A 19,187-nucleotide genomic window follows, 5' to 3' on the forward strand; every position below is an offset into this window, starting at 1 on the left:
TGAGAAAAAAAAATTTGCCACTGCTAACAGCAGCCAACACACAGCTATCAGTGGCCCTAATAAGGACCTTTGGGGGGTCTTGAAGCCTACACTAACTACCAATTCTTTCCCTACAGCAGCTCCGGTACAAACAGCACTGTCCCTCATCTAACTCACACCGCATCTGAGGCGAACCACGGGAGGGGCCGACTTTTATGTTCGGGTGACACCTGATCTTCCCAGCCACTCACAGCAGGGGGGTGGTATAGGGCTTGAACGTCACAGGGGGAAGTTGTAATGCCTTCCCTGTCTTTCAATTGGCCAGAAAAGCGCGCTAACGTCTCAGGGAAGGAAGTGAAAATAACCAGAACACCGCATGGTGTTCGTTACGAATAACGAACATCCCGAACACCCTAATATTCGCACGAATATCAAGCTCGGAAGAACACGTTCGCTCATCTCTACTAACAATATTAGATATATAGAAAAAAATATTTCCCACATTCTGAACATGAATACAGGTTCTCCCCTCTGCGCGTTCTCTGTTGCTTAGCAAAGTCTAATTTATCTGTAAAATGTTGTCAACAGTGTGAAGAAGAAAATGGCCTCTCCCCTGTGTGAATTCTCTGATGTCTAACAAAACAGGATTTCTGGCTAAAACACTTTCCACATTCTGAACAGGAAAATGGCTTTTTTCCTGTGTGAATTCTTTGATGTTCAACAAGATTTGATTTCTTGGTAAAACATTTCCCACATTCTGAACAGGAAAATGGCTTCTCCCCTGTGTGAACTCTTAGATGGTTAACAATCTCTGATTTATACCTAAAACACTTCTCACATTCTGAACAGGAAAATGGCCTCTCCCCTGTGTGAATACTGTGATGTCTAACAAGATTTGCTTTTTGGTTAAAACATTTCCCACATTCTGAACATGAAAATAGCTTCTCTCCTGTGTGAATTCTCTGATGTCTAACAAGATAGGACTTGTGGGTATAGCATTTGCCACATTCTGAACATGAATATGAGTTCTTCCATATGTCAACCCTTTTTTCTTCAACATCTGTTCTGTAAACACTATGTTGCTTACTAGTCTGTGATGAATCAGAAGATGGAACCTGTATAAAAGGATCAAATGACAGATCTTTGCTGTGAAGGGCTGAGAGTATATCTGGGATATTGGCAAGCTCTTCATATGTATCTTGTATGATACCATGTTCTTCTGCTGTAAAACCTGAAGATATCAGATGTCCCTCTGATCTCCTGGTGTCGTCATCTGCCAAGAATTAAACAGATTTTCATATTTTTGAACTAATATTTTATTACATTTATATATAAAATATCCATACAAATTGTGAAGAATACAGGTTACAAAAACCCTGCGCTCCAAAGTGTGTCAGTCGGTAACCGGTAGACATTATATATAAGGTTTTACTTACTTGAATGAGGGGTTCGTGGGCACCAGTGAACCTCCTTAAGAATCCAGGTTAGCCTCTAAATTCTTCTTGAGAGTCGGTATGTTTCTGTGGTTTTTTTCCATTAGCGTAGGACAATAGAAATAATACAGAAGATGCAACGCGTGTCGGAAAACTTACTAACTAATCTGCCTCCTTTCTCAAGCATATGACACAGAGACATGATAACAGTATTAGGTACTTCTTATAACTGGGCGAATGGAAGTGCGTACATACGTGCATTCAAAGCAGAATGGCCACCAAGCTATATACGGGTGTTCGCTGGCCCAGAAGCAGCGGGGAATTTCTAGACGCAATTCTGTGGCAATGCTCTGCTCGCACATGTTAGTCACACAGATTCAGTATACTTATTATTGTACCAGCAGCACATTCCCGAAAAGGATTTTATATGTATTAATACTCCAACAACCCCATTCTTTTCTTTTTACCAAAATATCCTCAAAACCCCTAGGAGCCCCCCCATGATGCCCTATCACAGCTGGAATCTGATTTATTACCAGTAATCTTTCGTAATATGTAGACCGCCAATTACAACTTTTTGTTACATACCTTCTAGGTTACCCAAGGGATACAGGACACAAAGCTTGATAAAAGATATCCTATGGAAAGATACCTACCTCTGGGCTTCCTTGGATGACAATCTGTATACACTGACAATCCCCATGAAAGGGGGATTTTGGCCATTCAGTATTTCTTAAAGAGGTTCTGTCACTAGTAATAAAAAGAATACTTACCTTTTCCTCCGTAGGAAGCCTTTTTAGCGCACCTTCTCCCCATCAATCTCCTCCTGGCTTCTGCAGCCCCTTCCGGATCACCTCACTTCCAACCGTCTCATTCTTCTTCCGGTGACAAAGCGTACATTGCCGGAATTCTTCCTGCAGAACAATGTACAATCTGTCACTAGTAATGCAGTCTTCATAACTTAGCAGGGAGTCCCGATCTATTGCTGAAACTGTGCATGGGCGCTGTCTCTCTGAAACAGAATATGAACACTTGTGTCAAGACAATGCATATACGCAGCCTCGGCAATAGATCGGCATTCCTTGCTAGGCAGTGAGCATTAAGTCACTAGTGATGTTGCGTACAATGCCCACCTGGAAGAAGAATGCTGGCAATGGACGCTCTAAAACAAGAAGAGGTGGATCTGACCGGTTTGCAGTGAGATGACCCGGGATTGAAGACATGGGGCTCATTTACGAGTCTTTCAGATGTGGCATACAAAATTGTAAATGCTGCCAGAATATTTGCCACAGCAGGAAGGAGCTATTTATACAAAATGAAAATAAAAATTATATTAAAAAAATCATTTAAACTGTGGCTCAAACTAAATTATTTATCTCCACGAGTGTCCATGTGGCCTAAAATATGTGGGCCGAACAAAAAAAATGCATTACAGACCTGAGTGAACAAACACAGTTCGAATATTACTAATGGCTTTGTAAACTACAGTGTTTCTTGCATTCTTTACACCATCATAACACCTTACTTATGTGCCTGACCCCACTGAAAAAGTTCCCATATGGAGAGTTTGTAAAACTGCGCACTAAGGGGATTGGACACCTTGTCACCCAAGCGACTAAGTGAAGCGCATTAGCATATTTGTTTCTTTTGCCAATTTTATTTCAATATGTGTTTTATTAGAGACTTTACACTGGACATACTTACAAATTAATAGGCATAAGCCTCAAAATTATATAACTTATGGCTAACAATAAAAATCCAGTTACAACACTAGAAGACTGGATTTAGAATAATATGTATTACTACTGACTCCATACTATATTAGATTGGAACCTAACTGACTACCTAAATGCTCAATGAGCAGCCTAAAAGGCAGCAGTTAAATTACTAAACATAGTTACCCCATAAAAATTCTTCATAAGCAAGTATTATTTCTTCTTCAAAGGAAAATCTCCATAATGAGATCATTTTATGAAAAAAAGGGGGCTCAAGGGACAAGAAAGGAAATAAGGAGAGAATAGGGAATACACTCAACCCTCTGAAAAGAAAAACAAAATAATGGACAAAAGAGAAAATAAATCAATCAATAAACAAACAAATATATAATGACACGGAACAAAAGCGAACATCACCAAGCAGAACAGCACAAAACAAAAAAACCTCAGATCACAATAGACTCCCCAGACTCTATTGCTTTCTTCTTTCCTCCCTCCCTTCCTCCCCCCGCCCCCTCTCCTCCTTATCTCCCCTATCTTGGCAGATCTCCATTCACAAGCCACCGTTCAAAACCCGAGGACCTGCGAAATGTCATCCATACCTCCCATATTGCATTAAATGCCAGCCATTTAGCATCATCCTTAGCACGAAGTTCCTCCATATAACTAATTTCATCTAAGGCTCTCACCCAACTCAATCGAGTTGGTGAAGCCTGAGATTTCCAGAGTCGAGGAATCCCTGTCCTTATGTCCAGAATACAAAAAAAAAAACACAAAAAAAAAACGGAGAACTTCTCTTTTACTATCTGCAATAGAGCCTGGAGTGAGTACCAGTGAGCTCCTTTTGAGCGTGCTATACAAGACCACTATCTCTGACCACACACCTGCAATGTCTGGGCGAGACCACAAAACGTGTGTAAACATGCTTACCCCCTACAGACACCTCCAGCATCTATCTGATGATCCAGGGTACATCCTAGCCAAGCGGGTGAAAATACGATATCACCTTGCTCAAAGCTTGTAATTTAACTCATGCTGTCCACTCGAGACAGAGTTAGGGGTCAGTTAGGGATTTAATCCATTCCCTGTCTGACAGGGGGTGACTCAACTCCCTTTCCCAATGGCCTCTGAAACATTCCTCAGGGTCCCGTGCCTCCCCAGCTGCTAAGATACCATAGGCCACAGAGATTTTACCCCTCGGATCCCAGGGGAAAGAGCATAGTTCTTAGAAAGGCATGGGTGAGGCAGTCAATTCCATAAGTGAACCATGACCCTGTATGAAGTGGCGCACTTGCAGGTATTGAAACCACGTACCTGCACAGGCACGCCATCTCTCAAGAGCTGGGCTAGCATTCTAATTCCATCTACCCGTACAATGTCTCTAATTCTACGAGTCACCATCCTCAGTCTGTCTAGCAGTGGAAACCCGAATCTCCCAATGGGAAGTTTTCGTTCCCAATCAATGAGGTCCACGGGCCAGGAACAGTTATCAAACCATTTTGGAGCTTAAAGCCATCCCAGATCCTTAAGAGAGAACCCAGGAAAGGTGAAACACTCACTCAATGTTCTCCCAAGCCCCCTTGAGCTATATAAGACCCTCTGCTCCACCTGTGACAGAGACCTGTTCTAATTCAACCCAAAGTTTGGAGGTCTACCTATGTAGGAGATCTACTACCATCTTGCCAATTGCAGCTCTATAATAAAGAGGCATTTCAGACTTATGCATGTTAACTTTAAAAGTTGCTAACCTTGCTGTATTCATCAAACTCGCAAAAAACAGAATATACAAGCTTATTGCCCAAGTTGGAACACCGCCTGTAGGACATGACAGGAGAAGAGCAATGTGATAGACAGCAGCCCAACCAATAAGTCCACCATGGGTAGGAGTGGTAAAAAGCGGTGCACGATCTTAGAAACCAGGTCTGGACTTAAAGACCCATCAGGATAGTTACCATACAAAGAGCAAGACCGATAAGCACTCAGGAACTCTTTTTAGAAGTAAATACCCAATATCTTTATACCTCCAGCAATAAAATATGCAACGTTTTGACCTATTTAGAGGTCTTTGTCAAGCATGTCAGGGGCAGACACAAATTCATCAACTCTATTGTTGGCCATCCAAAGAAGAGGCCAGGGTTTTCTCAGGATCCTTGTAACCTCTTTGCTAACAGGGCCAAAAATGGACACAAATGGTATCCATTTCAAGGTCTCCTTATCCTTTGTCAGTTTTAATAGGGTCTCACGTTTAATATTCTTGACCTTTTGAACAAAATCAGTAAGCAGGGACCTGGAGTAACCTTTACTTAGAAATTTATTACACATTTGTGAGAGATGTACATCGATCTTACTCTCATTGGTGATGCGTCTCACCCTGAGTATTTGACTCCATGGGAGCAAGTCAAGTGTAGCACGGGGATGACAGCTTTGATATGCTAACAGGCTATTGCGGTCCGTATGTTTGACAAAAAGATCTGTCTCAAATAAGTAATCCTGTCTGGAAACAAGTACATCCAGAAATTGAAGGTTTTCTTTGGAATAATTCAAAGTGAACTGAAGTTCAGGATATATTCCATTCAATCCCATTTGAAATTATAGTAAATCACTTCTTGTACCTGTCCATATCAAGAAAACGTCATCGATGTATCTTAACCAGGAGACCACATGCTTCCAATGAGTGGACGTATTCACATAGTCATCTTCAAAGATGCCCATGTATAGGTTAACCTACGCAGGTGTTGCGCTGGAGCCTATAGCGGTTCCTTGTCTGTAATAATTACCCCCAAATATAAAGTTATTATTGGTCAAAATGAATTCTAACAATGTGAGAATAATGTATTCACATTGAACTGAGAAATCAGATGTTACAATTCCATGTCCAACTGCCTCTAGGCCTTTTTTCACGAGTTATCGAGGTGTATAGGGAGACTATATCAAAAGATGCTAAAATCCCATCTCCGGAAACTATCAATCCCTTTAATCTTGAGAGCACGTCGCTTGTTTCCCTAATATATGATCTGACACTTGTGAAGAACTCATGTAAGGCTTTGTCCAAAAATTTTGACACATTGTTGAAAAGTGAGCCACGGCTGGATACAAAAGACTTTTGTGGATTTTGTACAGAACATATATTGTAGGTACAACTAGAGAATCCATCTCAATCTACCAGTCTCTGTGGGCGGTAAATTAGCCCTAGGTATCAACAGTATACAGTGGTTAAATTTTTTCTGGCCCTGCATAGAGCCTCTCATATCTACCAGTCTCTGTGGGCGGTAAATTAGCCGTAGGTATCAGTGGTATACACTGGTTAAATATTTTCTGGCCCTGATCAAAGCCTCTCAAATCTACCAGTCTCTGTGGGCAGTGAATTAGCGCTAGGTATCAGTGGTATACACTGGTTAAATCTGGAACTTCCACTCAGACTCAGGGTGATGAGGGTCGGAACTTCGAATTACTGTCTCAAGAGCTATTTGTGGATGATGAGAATGAGACACAGTTGTCTGTTAGTGAGGTTGTTGTTAGGGCAGTAAGTCTGAGGGAGGAGCAGACAGAGGATTCAGAGGAAGAGCTGGTGGACGATGAGGTGACTGACCCCACCTGGCTTACTAAGCCTACTGAAGACAGGGCTTCAGAGGGGGAGGCGAGACCAGCAGCAGTACAGGTTGGAAAAGGCAGTGGGGTGGCCTGGGGGAGAGCAAATAATCCACCAACTGTTCCCCACAGCACCCCCTCATGGCAAGCCTACTTGCAGAGGGCTAGGTGTTCGAAGGTCTGGAGGTTTTTTATTGAGAGCGCGGACGACCGACGAACAGTGGTGTGCAACCTGTGCTGCACCAAAATCAGCAGGGGAGCCACCACTACCAGCCTGACCACCACCAACATGTGCAGGTATATGATAGCTAAGCACCACATAAGGTGGAACGAAGGCCATTCACCGCCTGCGGGTCACACCTCTGCCTCCTCCCGAGTGTCGCAACCTGGCACAGAGAAGCAATCCCCCTCCCAGGACTCAGGCACGAGCGCCACCCGACCTGCACTCACACCATCACCTCCACGTTCCTCCACCAATGTATCCCAGTGTGGCGTTCAGCTGTCGCTAGCCCAAGCGTTGGAACGAAAGCGGAAATACGCGGCCACCAACCCGCATGCACAATTTTTAAATGTGCATATTGCAAAACTACTCAGCCTGGAGATGCTGCCATACAGGCTAGTAGAAACGGAGGCTTTCCGCAACCTGATGGCGGTGGCGGTCCCTCGGTACTCCGTCCCCAGTTGCCACTATTTTTCCCGCTACGCCGTCCCCGCCCCACACCAGCACGTCTCACTGAACATAAACCGTGCCCTCACCAATGCGGTTACTGGGATGGTCCACTTAACCATGGACATGTGGACAAGTGCTGGTGGTCAGGAACACTACATCTCCCTGACGGCACATTGGGTGAACTTGGTGGAGGCTGGGACTGAGTCTGACCCTGGGTCCGCTCACGTTCTACCAACACCAAGGATTGCGGGTCCTACCTCAGTGAAGGTTTCTCCGGCTTATTGTGCTTATAACACCCCCTCCTCGTCTACCCCCTCCACCTCTCAATTACCACGTGTGAGCACGTCACCAGCAGTCGGTAGCTTGAAGTGCTGCAGCACTGCCGTGGGGAAGCGTCAGCAGGCCGTGCTGAAACTACTCAGCTTGCGAGACAAGTGGCACACCGCTCAAGAGCTGTTGCAGGGTTTGATGGAGCAGACCGACCAGTGGCTTTTGCCGCTGAACCTCGAACCAGGCATAGTCGTGTGTGATAATGGGCGTAACCTGGTGGCGGCTCTGCAGCTTGGCAGACTAACACACGTGCCATACCTAGCCCACGTGTTTAATTTGGTGGTTCAGCGCTTTCTGAAAAACTATCGCCATTTGTCTGACCTGCTCAGCAAGGTGCTTCGCGTGTGCGCCCATTTCAGGAAGCCCACCACAGATGCAACATCGCTACCAGCTACCAGTGCACCGACTACCAGCTGCCAGTGCACCAACTGTTGTGTGATGTGCCCAACGTTGCACATATTGGCCAGGCTGTACGAGCAGCGTAAAGCCTTTGTAGAATACCAGCTGCAACATGGCCGGCGGAGTGGAAGTCAGCCTCCACAGTTCTTCACAGAGGAGTGGGCATCGATGTCTGACATCTGTCAGGTGTTAGAAACTCTGAGGAGTCTACACAAATGGTGAGCAGCGATGCGGTTATTATCAGTGTAACCATCCCGCTGCTTTGCCTGCTGAGAGGTTCGCTACTAAGCATAAAGGCCAACCCTTTGCGGTTAGAACAGGAGATGGGGGATGACAATATGTCGCTTGATAGCCAGACCACCCTCACGCCTGTTTCTCGGCGTGTATTGGAGGAGGAGGAGGAGGGGGAAGAGACTGCTTCCCACATTGCAGAGGGTACCCATGCTACTTCCCTCACATCTGTTCAGCGTGTATGGGCTGAACAGGAGGAGGAGGAGCAAGAAAGTCATCCTCCTAGTGAGGACAGCGATGTGTTGCGCACTGGGACTCTGGCACACATGGCTGACTTCATGTTAGGCTGCCTTTCCCGTGACCCTCGCGTTAGACGCATTCTGGCCCACCAGGATTACTGCGTGTTCACCCTTCTCGACCCATGGTATAAGGAGAACCTTTCCACTCTCCTTCCTGAAGTGGAAAGGAGTACGAGAGTGATGCAATACCACAAGGCCCTGGTGGAAAAGCTGATGCTAAAGTTCCCATCTGACAACGCTAGCGGTAGAGGACGCAGTTCTGAGGGCCAACTAGTGGGGAGGAGCAGGCAGCATGTCCAGCGCAGGCAGGGGAACACTCTCCAAGGCCTGTGCCAGTTTTATGGCTCCCCAGCCAGACTGTGTCACCACTCCCCAGTCTAGGCTGAGTAGGAGGGAACACTGTAAAAAGATTGTGAGGGAGTACGTAGCCGACTGTACCAACATCCTCTGAGATTCCTCTGACCCATACAACTATTGGGTGTCAAAGCTGGACATGTGGCATGAACTTGTGCTATACGCCCTGAAGGTGCTGGCCTGCCCTGCCGCTAGCATCTTATCAGAAAGGAAGTTTAGTGCTGCTGGGGGGGGGATCATCATGGATAAGCCTACCCACCTGTCAACTGACAGCGCCGATAGGCTTACACTCATTAAGATGAACAAAGGCTGGATTTCCCCTGACTTCTCTTCTCCACTGGTGGAAAGCAGTGGAACATAAAGATTCTTTAAGCTGGAACAGGAGAAACATGCACCCTCTATCACCCCAAAAAAGGGGAGAAGTAGCTTGGTCTATCCCTCTCTGATCTTCCTCCTCCTCCTCCTCCTAAACCAGCATGACATCACGCTGAACAGCCAATTTTTCAAAAGGCCAAAAGGCTCTGTTAAAACTAATTTTTTCGGAGGGCCGCCTCCAGGCTCTGTTAGCAAATTAAGCAACAACGAGCTCTATCTTTAAAAAATGTTTCTGGGTTTCACCTGCACTCTGGGTAAACCAATTTTTCAGGGGTACACCTGTACTCTTGGTACACAAATTTGTCTGAAATTCAGAGACCAGCTACTACACTTATTGCCATATTCATAGAACCCTTCTTTAATTCTGCCCCTCGTACACAGAAAGGCCTGGTCTAATATCGCCAAGGTCTACTGGAGGAGAAACGAAATCTTAGCATTTAAAAGAGGGCAAGTGTCAGATTAATCTGCTCTAGTCTGTCTACTTGATCAAAGAGCTATGTCAGTTTACCAGACCTCACTTTCCTAAGTCCTTCTCCATAGGATATAAAAATACTCCAGAGAACACATTCAGAAGACAGTGGGATATAAATATATAGTCCAACCTCCCATAACCATTAGCAGTGGATTGATGGCTGAAGTCCCTGTTCAGTCAGTAGTTTGCGCAATCTACGCAAGACCACCAGGGAGGCACTGGACTTACCCGAGGATGTGTCCAGACCTGGATCCAAGGAAAGGTTGAGGTTCCCTCCAAGCAAGATACTGGATCCCACGGCAAACTGTGTCAACTCTCCTAGTAGGTGACATGCAAATGTAGCCTTACCTGTATTGGAAGAATAGATATCATCCACTGTTAAAATGCAATACCCCAGTTCCAGTTTAAGAAATATCTACCCTCGGGTTCCACTCTTGAAGCTACTAAATGATGTGGAAGGCTTCTATGAATAGCCACAGACACGCTGCAGATCTTTTTCTCTGGATCAACACTACGATATTATTTGGTAAAATATTTATTGGATTCTTTGGTAAAATTATTGCGCTTATAACGCGTCTCTTGTAAGAGAGCAATCAGGACACGTTTTTTGTGCATGTGCCCCTGGTTCTGGCCCCTCTTCGCGGGGTTATTAACTGACGTTAAATGTGCAAAATGAAAAGGTTAGTCAGGGAGCCCGCCAAAGGCTCTTAGGGAATGGCTTTAGGGTAGTCGAGCCCCAAGACAATATGAAAAAGAAAAAGGGAAAAAAAAACAAAAAAAACAGGGGATATAAAGGTATAAGGACAGAAAAAAAAAGCATTCTGTTGATTGGCGTACAGAAGCCCAATCTTCCAGGGTGGGGTCCTGGCTAAGGTCAGGATCAGACTGCACCATGGTGGCGTCAACCCAGAAGCTGTAAGAAGCTAGGGACGTCGGGGAGGCCCTCCCCCGACACCACCACCAATCAAAACAATCTTAGTTATATTACTAAACATATGCAAAAAAAAAAAAAACTGTCCAGAGAAAAAACAAACAGATATGAGACAGACTCTCTACTAAGCAAATACGTAAGCTAAGCAAAGTTGAAGCAAGCAGAAGCCAAGTGAAATAGGCTCCCAGTTTAGGACTAAACTCTGCCAGTGACTATTGTCACTACAGGGGAATGTTTTTCCCCAATAACTGGGGCTCCTATGGATGCCCCAGCTACAGGGCAAAAGTGTCATGTAAAATAAAAAAGGAAAGACAATGTGAATAAGAGGTCTTATATGACATCACGGGGGTGACGCCGTATGTGTCCTGTAATTCAAAACTATACATATTATATATCAAAATGTCCGAAACAAAATGAGCAACCTATTCCCAAACTTTATTTCAGCGTAAATTTACTAGTTTAAAATAAATCAACTATAAATCATTTATTTACCTTTTTACCCCCAATCAAACGAAAAAAACGGGGAAAAAAAGGCAAGAAAGATATAAAAATATAGCGCTATAAGTCAAACAAAATAAAAAATGCTGCAAAATTATTTGGTAGCTTAAAGAAAAAAAAAAATGCAGTAAAACCACCACATGGGTAAAATCCCTGTCTGGTCCTTTAGGTACAAAACAACCTGGTCCTTAAGGGGTTAATATATTATAATTTTATTATTTAAAAGTTTTATAATTATATAAACTTTTGTTTAATTTTTTTAATTAAAATTCATTTAGTTTTTTTATGGCAGCGCCAGAACCCTACAAACTGCCCCCCAACAGACTACTGACCAAACTGCCAGAAACACCCCATGAGGGGCCACGAGGGCCCGAAATCCTGTAGTGGAAGCTGAGCTCACATCCCAGCACCATACAGCCTGAAGAGCATTCGCCAGAGACACCAGAATTGGCAAGTCCACCATTGGCACCCCGTTATCTTCACAGATGAGAGCAGCTTCACAATGAGCACATGTGACAGACATGAAAGAGTCTGCAGAGGATGGAGATCATCCAGATCTGATGTGTGATTGAGATGTTCCCTCAGTTCTTTTAGGCAGAATATATTGAAAAAAATGTTACATAAAAATATTATATAGCATTTATACTTTATTATGTATTGTGGGTTAATAAGGGAATCTACAGCTGAAAACCCCGACAACACAGACTCTTCTCTACATGTAGTCTCACCTGGGGGGTTTTCTGTAGGGATCTCCTCCTTACACGGCTGATCCCCACTCACATGTGTCTCTGTAGCATCAATAGGGATCGGATCTTCCTCCAGTTTCACCAGCTGGGAAATAAATATTGTAAAAGTCATCACACAGTTGGAGAAGTCGTGTGGGAGGTTTTATATGGCCAGAAAAGGTCATTAATTAGTATGAGGAGCCGGAATGACATGACAGCAGTAGTGATCTGGGCCAAATAGCTGCAGGTCTCCTGTATAACTCCAACCTGTTGCTTCTTTATTCCAACCAGAAGTCTCCAGAAGCAGAAAATAGTGATAAGATGCGGAGGTCTAATGTCTGCGGTTGGAGATATATATATATACACACACACACACACACACACACACACACACACACACACGAAAGCCCTCACTGACTGACTAACTACTAATTCTCTAACTTCCCACTGTCGTATACTGGCACGACCACTCTTTAGGTCCTAAATAGAAAAAGTAAAGGGTTCACAACTCAATTATTTAATGCTAATTGAAAAAGCCAGTGCACTCCTGTGTAATGTAACTTCCTAGTGTCGTACAAGCATGTAATTTGGGACAAGCCTTCTTTAGCTCCTAAGTGAGGAGAGTGGGAAGGCTGGCGAATTCTGCAGAGGGACATCAGTACATGCAGCCCGAGGAGAATCTAACACTCCTCTATATGTAAACATATTTTATTCCTCGGTTTCTCTAAAGTAACCACAGCTTCATAAAATTTTCCCTGTGAAAAACACATAAACACCTCTATCAAAATAACTCTGGAGAAGCCGGATATATCAGCTAGTTATATAATAAGACTTATCACAAGACCTTCCCAGCCGTCCTACAGACCAGAGGGAAGATTTCATGAGACCTTCTCTCCATCTACCTGATCATCCTGTGGAAGAAGAGGACGGGGACATCTCTCCACTGCTGTTCTCTTACTGAATCCACCTGCAGAAAACACAGAGAGCCACTGAATTCATTCTCTACATACAAATAATAAAGGCCGTGTGGATTTAGTCCTGTCTATTACCTGGTGATGGGGGGGGCTGGTGGTCCTCCATCATGACGTCCTTGTATAGATCCTTGTGTCTTTTTAAATACTCCCACTCCTCCATGGAGAAATAGACAGTGACGTCCTGACACCTTATAGGAACCTGACAACACAATGATACCGTCATCACCCAGACACGTTATACCGCCATAGTGTAACTGTATAATGTCCCAGCATTCCCAGCAGCATCACCTCTCCAGTCAGCAGCTCAATCATCTTTTGGGTGAGTTCTAGGATCTTCTGCTCATTGATCTCCTCCAGTATCAGGGGGTGAGGTGGAGGCCCTGTGATTGAGCTTAGGGGTCTTCCCCATCCATCGGACACCGGGGCCTGACAGCCATCACTAGAAGTCTTCTTCACTACGATGTAATCCTGTTTATGGGGAGACACATCCATAAAGATGAGAAATTCACAGAGGCAGAGGGAACTTAATAATTAAAGCCCTGTTGATAGTTAAACAGAGCTCCTATATCCCTTGCACTATTAAACAGCTAGCTCCAAAACCCCCCATATGGCCAACACTCCACCATCATGGCTGGAGGCCATGCTACTCTCTCTATCTATCTAGCCTAATGCGGTATTGTTCCCTGTCCTTATGTCTGCTCTAACTCTAGGTAGTTAAGTATTTTGGTCATTAGGATCTAGCTAGTACTTTAAAGAGCAGCTTAGATCTGGGTCATTTGAAACTACCTGGCCGAGCAGTTTAGATTTGGTCCTATTTAAGCTGCCTATACCCGATCTATAGGGGGGTTTGGAGCTAGCTGTTTAATAGTGCAAGGGATATAGGAGCTCTGTGTAACTCTATCAACAGAGCTCTCCTTTACATTCATTCTTAAGGGCCGTATCATCTGGACCCTTAGGCATTTATCCTTGCTACAGCATTAGGACCTCATCTAGACCTATTTTCTAATTTATATTAACCAAGCATGTATCCTGATGCTTGATAGTGCATCCTTACTGGTAGTTACTACTGCCATATTCAGACTTTAAATCTCTGTCTGAAATTAAGGGGAGCGACTCAGACCCCTATTCAGTCATTTTTCCTATATCCTTGACCACCTGGTTCCTGAAGAGTTGCAGATCCAACTGAAATGCATTGAACCATACGAACCACATTTTAATTTTTCTATACAACTCAGTGGATCCTCCCCATATAGGAGGTTTTCCACTGAACTGTACTTACACTTCCGAACATCAGGATATGACTTTTACGTTTAGGCTAAAATTATAAATATTCTTTCCAGTTAGCCAGTCCACAAGACTCTACACCCACAGTTGGTCTGAGTATCATCACCTCCCTACAACTGGGACTGAGTTTAGATACTACTGGCAGTTGATGACTTTTTTCTATGGGATCTCCATTCAAAAGTTAAAAATAAATTGAGGCTGATACTAGAGACTAATTTATATAGAACCTTCCCATTGGATTATTGTCACATATGAGTACTTTTGTCTTTTTTTTATTTTTTCTTTATTTTTGGTTTGTCTAAAGGCCCTGTGTTTTAAAAATATACCAATAAAAATTAATTTTAGGGATCTTCTGTGATTAGGACATCCATAAATATCCCTGCAGACATTCCCAGAGTCCTCCCCGTCTGGTCCGGCAGTTATGTCGGCTCTTCACATCTGTGTTCATCAGTTCTGTTGTTTCAGAGGCAAAACAACACAATTATCAGAGTTCTAGATTCAATCTATAACAGACATCAATGGCACCCAAAAAAAAAAAACGATTGCCTTCTAATTGGGTCTATTGGGTTTCTGTCATTCTACCAGAACAACAAGCTCTATAATTTTCCCCGGCATTTATGATGAATCAGCAGTAAATCCTCTGCCGTAGATGTGACCAAAGACTGACAGAGATAAGAATGATGGAACGTGACGTCATCCCCAGAACTACTCACCTCTCCTGTAAGCTGGAAGAGTATCTCTAGGGTGAGGGTGAATAAACTCTCCGCCATCTTGTCCTGGTTCCTCTCCATCCTTTTCGGGTCAATCAGGATAATTATCTGATATAGAAGATATCAGCCGAGGATCCTGAATGGGAAGAAGACGAGACAATGTAACATCATACAAAATCCGCTATAATAATACAATTACCGGGCATTCCCCCCTCTTCTCTTCCGCACCACCACTGAGCCCCAACACAGCCCCCTCCACACCCCACTGCTCGGCCCCCACTGCTGACCCCCAGTTCATTAACACCATTAGTAGCTATCATCTGTCTTCCTGATTGACAGGACTGCCACACAGCGCCACGCTGTTCACAGCATTACCTGACTTGTACCGCGAACTCTAGACATGCTGGGTGCAAGGATGGAGAGGGGGCAGAGTCAGGTGATGCTGGGAACAGAGCGGCTCTGGGTGATACATAGGGGGCACTATGATTAAGTGGGGCAAAAAAGGCAGCCTTATAGCTTAGTGGAGTCACAAAGTGACACCCTAATTAAACGGAAAGAGACATTAAGGATGTCACACAACAGAAGATGCTTTAGTACTATGGTAGAGTTACTGAGAGGTTAATTGTGGTGGTGTTAGAATGGACAGATTGTGCAGAGACTAGTCGTAGCTGGAAGACATCTTCATGGCGGTTCTCGGCCCGGAGAAAGAAGATAAATGGATGACCCCAATCAGAGGACACATCACCTGTGATCACTGAAAGTAACTGCACTGTAATCACTAACACTGGAGGTAACTGCACTGTAATCACTAATACTGAAGGTAACTGCACTGTAATCACTAACACTGGAGGTAACCGCACTGTAATAACTAAGGGTGGCTTCACGCAAGCGTGTTTTTGTGCGTATATAAGTGCGCACCCATGTACGTGCAAAAACACACGTGAATGCCGGTCCCTGCATTGCTTTCCATGGAGGCAATGGTCTGCCGGCATCCCTGAATTGTTTTTCAGGGAAGAGCTTTAAAAAAACTTACCTGTCCGCCAATGCAGTGTCCCCCGCAGGGATGAAGAACACATCTGTGAGGAAAAAGAATTCCTTGCTGCACCTGCCACATTTGTGACAGATGCAGCAAAGGAATTCTTCATCCCTGCAGGGAATAATGAATTCCTTACCACAGCTGTCACAGAATCCAGCTGCCGGCATCCTGTAATTGTTTTTCAGAAAAAGGCTTTAAATATAAGCCATTTCCTGAAAAACAACAAAAAATGGGGATAGAAATAACAAAAAAATCTATACTCATCTTTCTTCAGCTGCCGGGCTCAGTCGCATCCAGCCGACTCTTCTCCTGCACTGCTGTGAGGAGTATTCAGCAGACAGGGATTTAAAATTCCTGCCTGCTGAATGTGCTGCCCCTGATTCGCTGAGCACTGTGACCAAGCAGAGGCAGCTCTCAGCTATTGAATGACAGCTGAGAGCTGCCTCTGATCAGAGGCAGCACTCATCCATTCATGAATTCATCCGGCAGATGTGTTCTTCATCCCGGCGGGGACATGGCAGCTGCGGACAGGTAAGTATTTAAAAATTTTTAGTATTTTTTTTTTACACTAAAATTCTTGTTTTTCAGGGAAGAGCTTATATGTAAAGCTCTTCACCGGAAAACAATTCAGGGAGGCCGGCAGCAGCCGCGGCTCCATTGAAGACAATGCGTGCATTCCCTATGGTACATGCATCTTTGGAGATTAGCGAGCATGCTCGTTTAAGGTTGCTACTCGATCGAGTAGCAGTCTTATCGAGTAACTGTGTACTCGCCAGAGCAGCATGCGGGAGGGGGCGGCCAGGGCCAGCGGGAAGGGGGAGCGGAGGGGGGGGGGAGAGAGGGAGATCTCTCTCACTCTCCCCCGGCATGCTGCTCGGGGCGAGTACACAGTTACTCTATAAGACTGCTACTCGATCGAGTAGCAGCCTTAAACGCGCATGCCCGCTCATCTCTACGCATGTCCTATTTTTACAGGCATGTACCTGTAAAACACGGACATGTGAACACACCATAAGGAATGCATTGTTTCTAATCGTATGCATGCACAAAAACACGCTCGTGTGAAGCCACCATAATACTAGAGGTAACTGCACTGTAATCACTAATACTGGAGGTATGTGTACTGTAATATTAATACTGGAGGTATCTGCACTGTAATAGCTAATACTGGAGGTAACTGCACTGTAATAGCTAATACTGGAGGTACCTGCACTGTAATCACTAATACTAGAGATGACCGCACTATAATCACTAATACTGGAGGTAACCGCTCTGTAATCACTAATACTGGAGGTAACTGCACTGTAATCACTAATACTGGAGGTAACTGCTCTATAATCACTAATACTGGAGGTAACTGCTCTATAATCACTAATACTGGAGGTAACTGCTCTATAATCACTAATACTGGAGGTAACTGCACTGTAATCACTAATATTGGAGGTAACCGCACTGTAGTCACTAATACTGGAGGTAACTGCACTGTAATCACTAATACTGGAGGTAACCGCACTGTAATCACTAATACTAGAGGTAACTGCACTGTAATCACTAATACTAGAGGTAACTGCACTGTAATCACTAATACTGGAGGTAACTGCACTGTAATCACTAATACTGGAGGTAACCGCACTGTAATCACTAATACTGGAGGTAACCGCACTGTAATCACTAATATTGGAGGTAACCGCACTGTAATCACTAATACTGGTGGTAACCGCACTGTAATCACTAATACTGGAGGTAACTGCACTGTAATCACTAATACTGGAGGTAACTGCACTGTAATCACTATCTCTGTGTACAGCTGGTATGTTTTAGACCTGTACTATCACTCTGAGGGGTCAGTAAGCTTCCAACATACAAGGATACACGGAATACAAGAACTTCTTAATGTCCTTATAATCTTCATTAGCCAATCACATTGCGGCGAGGCGACATTCACACTAGGAGCTTCAGATGAGGTTTTGAAGCGTCTGTGAAGAGCAGCTAAGAAAAAAAAGGCCCCCAAACAAGGTTATTATTATTATAATGGATGTGGTTTCTAAACAGTCCGATCCTTTTATAAAAAATGTCTGTAAGTTAAAAAGAGAGGTCATTTTTTTTTCTATCTACAAGCGTTTTTGATGTATTTTTCGGTGTGGTTCACAAACATATCAAACACTCATACAGATATTCCTCGGTGCCGCGTGTGACCATCATCTGAGGGCGGACTCACACCAGCGAGGAACTCACGCAGGTTATATGTGATGCGATTTCAACGAAATTCGCAAAAATATGGAACGCATTCCTTCTAATGGATTCCCCCCCATGAGCGGCATGTTGTATCTGTGGGAGTTTCCCCAGAACGCCGCACCCATTGTGTTCAGTGGGACCTTAAAAGACATCGCAAGAGGGCAGAATGTGATTGTAAGGACCGATAACGGATCGATGATCAGCGCCACTTTAGATGGACAATCAGAAATGGGCGGCCATGTAATAAAGATGTGGGGGTGTAATAATACGGAGGGGTGCAGGGGACATCGTGGCCTCATGTCATCAGGATGGATTCGCCATCACTGCTTTGATTGTGTTTTGGGGAAAAACATCCGTATTTGTTCAATAGAAAATAATATAAATTAGTGCGAAACCGGAGGCGGAACGGACAGAAGGGGCGCGGACTGCGCTCTGAGACCAGAAAGAGAACCATACGGCCGTGTATACGGATATTAGAGATACATTAGCCACAACACATACAAAGTAAACCCGCCCGTCCGTGAGCGGCCGCAGGCCTGTGTCACACCAGCGCCGCCGGATTCGCACATTGTGGCTTGTTTTTTGCGCACGACACTGCGTTTTATAACGTATGTTTTGCACATGCAAAAAAACCCGCAGCCGCGGTCCCAGGGATTGAAATCGCAGTATTTTCCACTAATAGCGGTATAACGCTCCCATTGTTCTCTATGGAGTCTCTCGCACAGCCGCACGGGCGAAGTCTGCTCTATTTTTCGGCATTTAGCGCACCTCATCAGTGATAAGATATCAGCCAGATGTCAGCCGCAGGGAGGTATGGCCAACAGCGGAAGACAAATCGCGGCAAAGCGTGGTGAGGAAGGTCTAAAGGTAAACCTGTCCCTGTCGCCCACAGCAGCCAATCACAGTGCAGCTTATAATACTAACTGCTCCTCAGGAGAGCTGCGCTGTG

At 44.4% G+C, this 19,187-nt stretch overlaps 1 protein-coding gene across 2 annotated transcripts; it reads right to left on the bottom strand.

Annotated features, from left to right (window-relative positions):
• Window positions 1-449: 449 nt before the first annotated feature.
• LOC136624448 (gastrula zinc finger protein XlCGF71.1-like) lies at window positions 450-12,224 on the bottom strand. Of its 2 annotated transcripts, XM_066598427.1 has the most exons (3): window positions 12,003-12,224; window positions 10,074-10,193; window positions 450-1,252 (listed from the first exon to the last, which is right to left on the bottom strand). In XM_066598427.1, exons 1-3 carry the CDS (start codon window positions 12,130-12,132, stop codon window positions 561-563), a joined length of 942 nt encoding a protein of 313 aa, XP_066454524.1. In that variant the 5' UTR covers window positions 12,133-12,224; the 3' UTR covers window positions 450-560. The 2 variants fall into 2 exon arrangements, with proteins under 2 accessions (XP_066454524.1, XP_066454525.1); XM_066598428.1 differs by lacking the exons at window positions 10,074-10,193; window positions 12,003-12,224 and adding an exon at window positions 2,186-2,276.
• Between the last annotated feature and the right edge of the window lie 6,963 nt (window positions 12,225-19,187).

The sequence above is a fragment of the Eleutherodactylus coqui genome, chromosome 4, assembly GCF_035609145.1.
Source record: "Eleutherodactylus coqui strain aEleCoq1 chromosome 4, aEleCoq1.hap1, whole genome shotgun sequence".
Taxonomy (NCBI): Eukaryota; Metazoa; Chordata; class Amphibia; order Anura; family Eleutherodactylidae; genus Eleutherodactylus; species Eleutherodactylus coqui.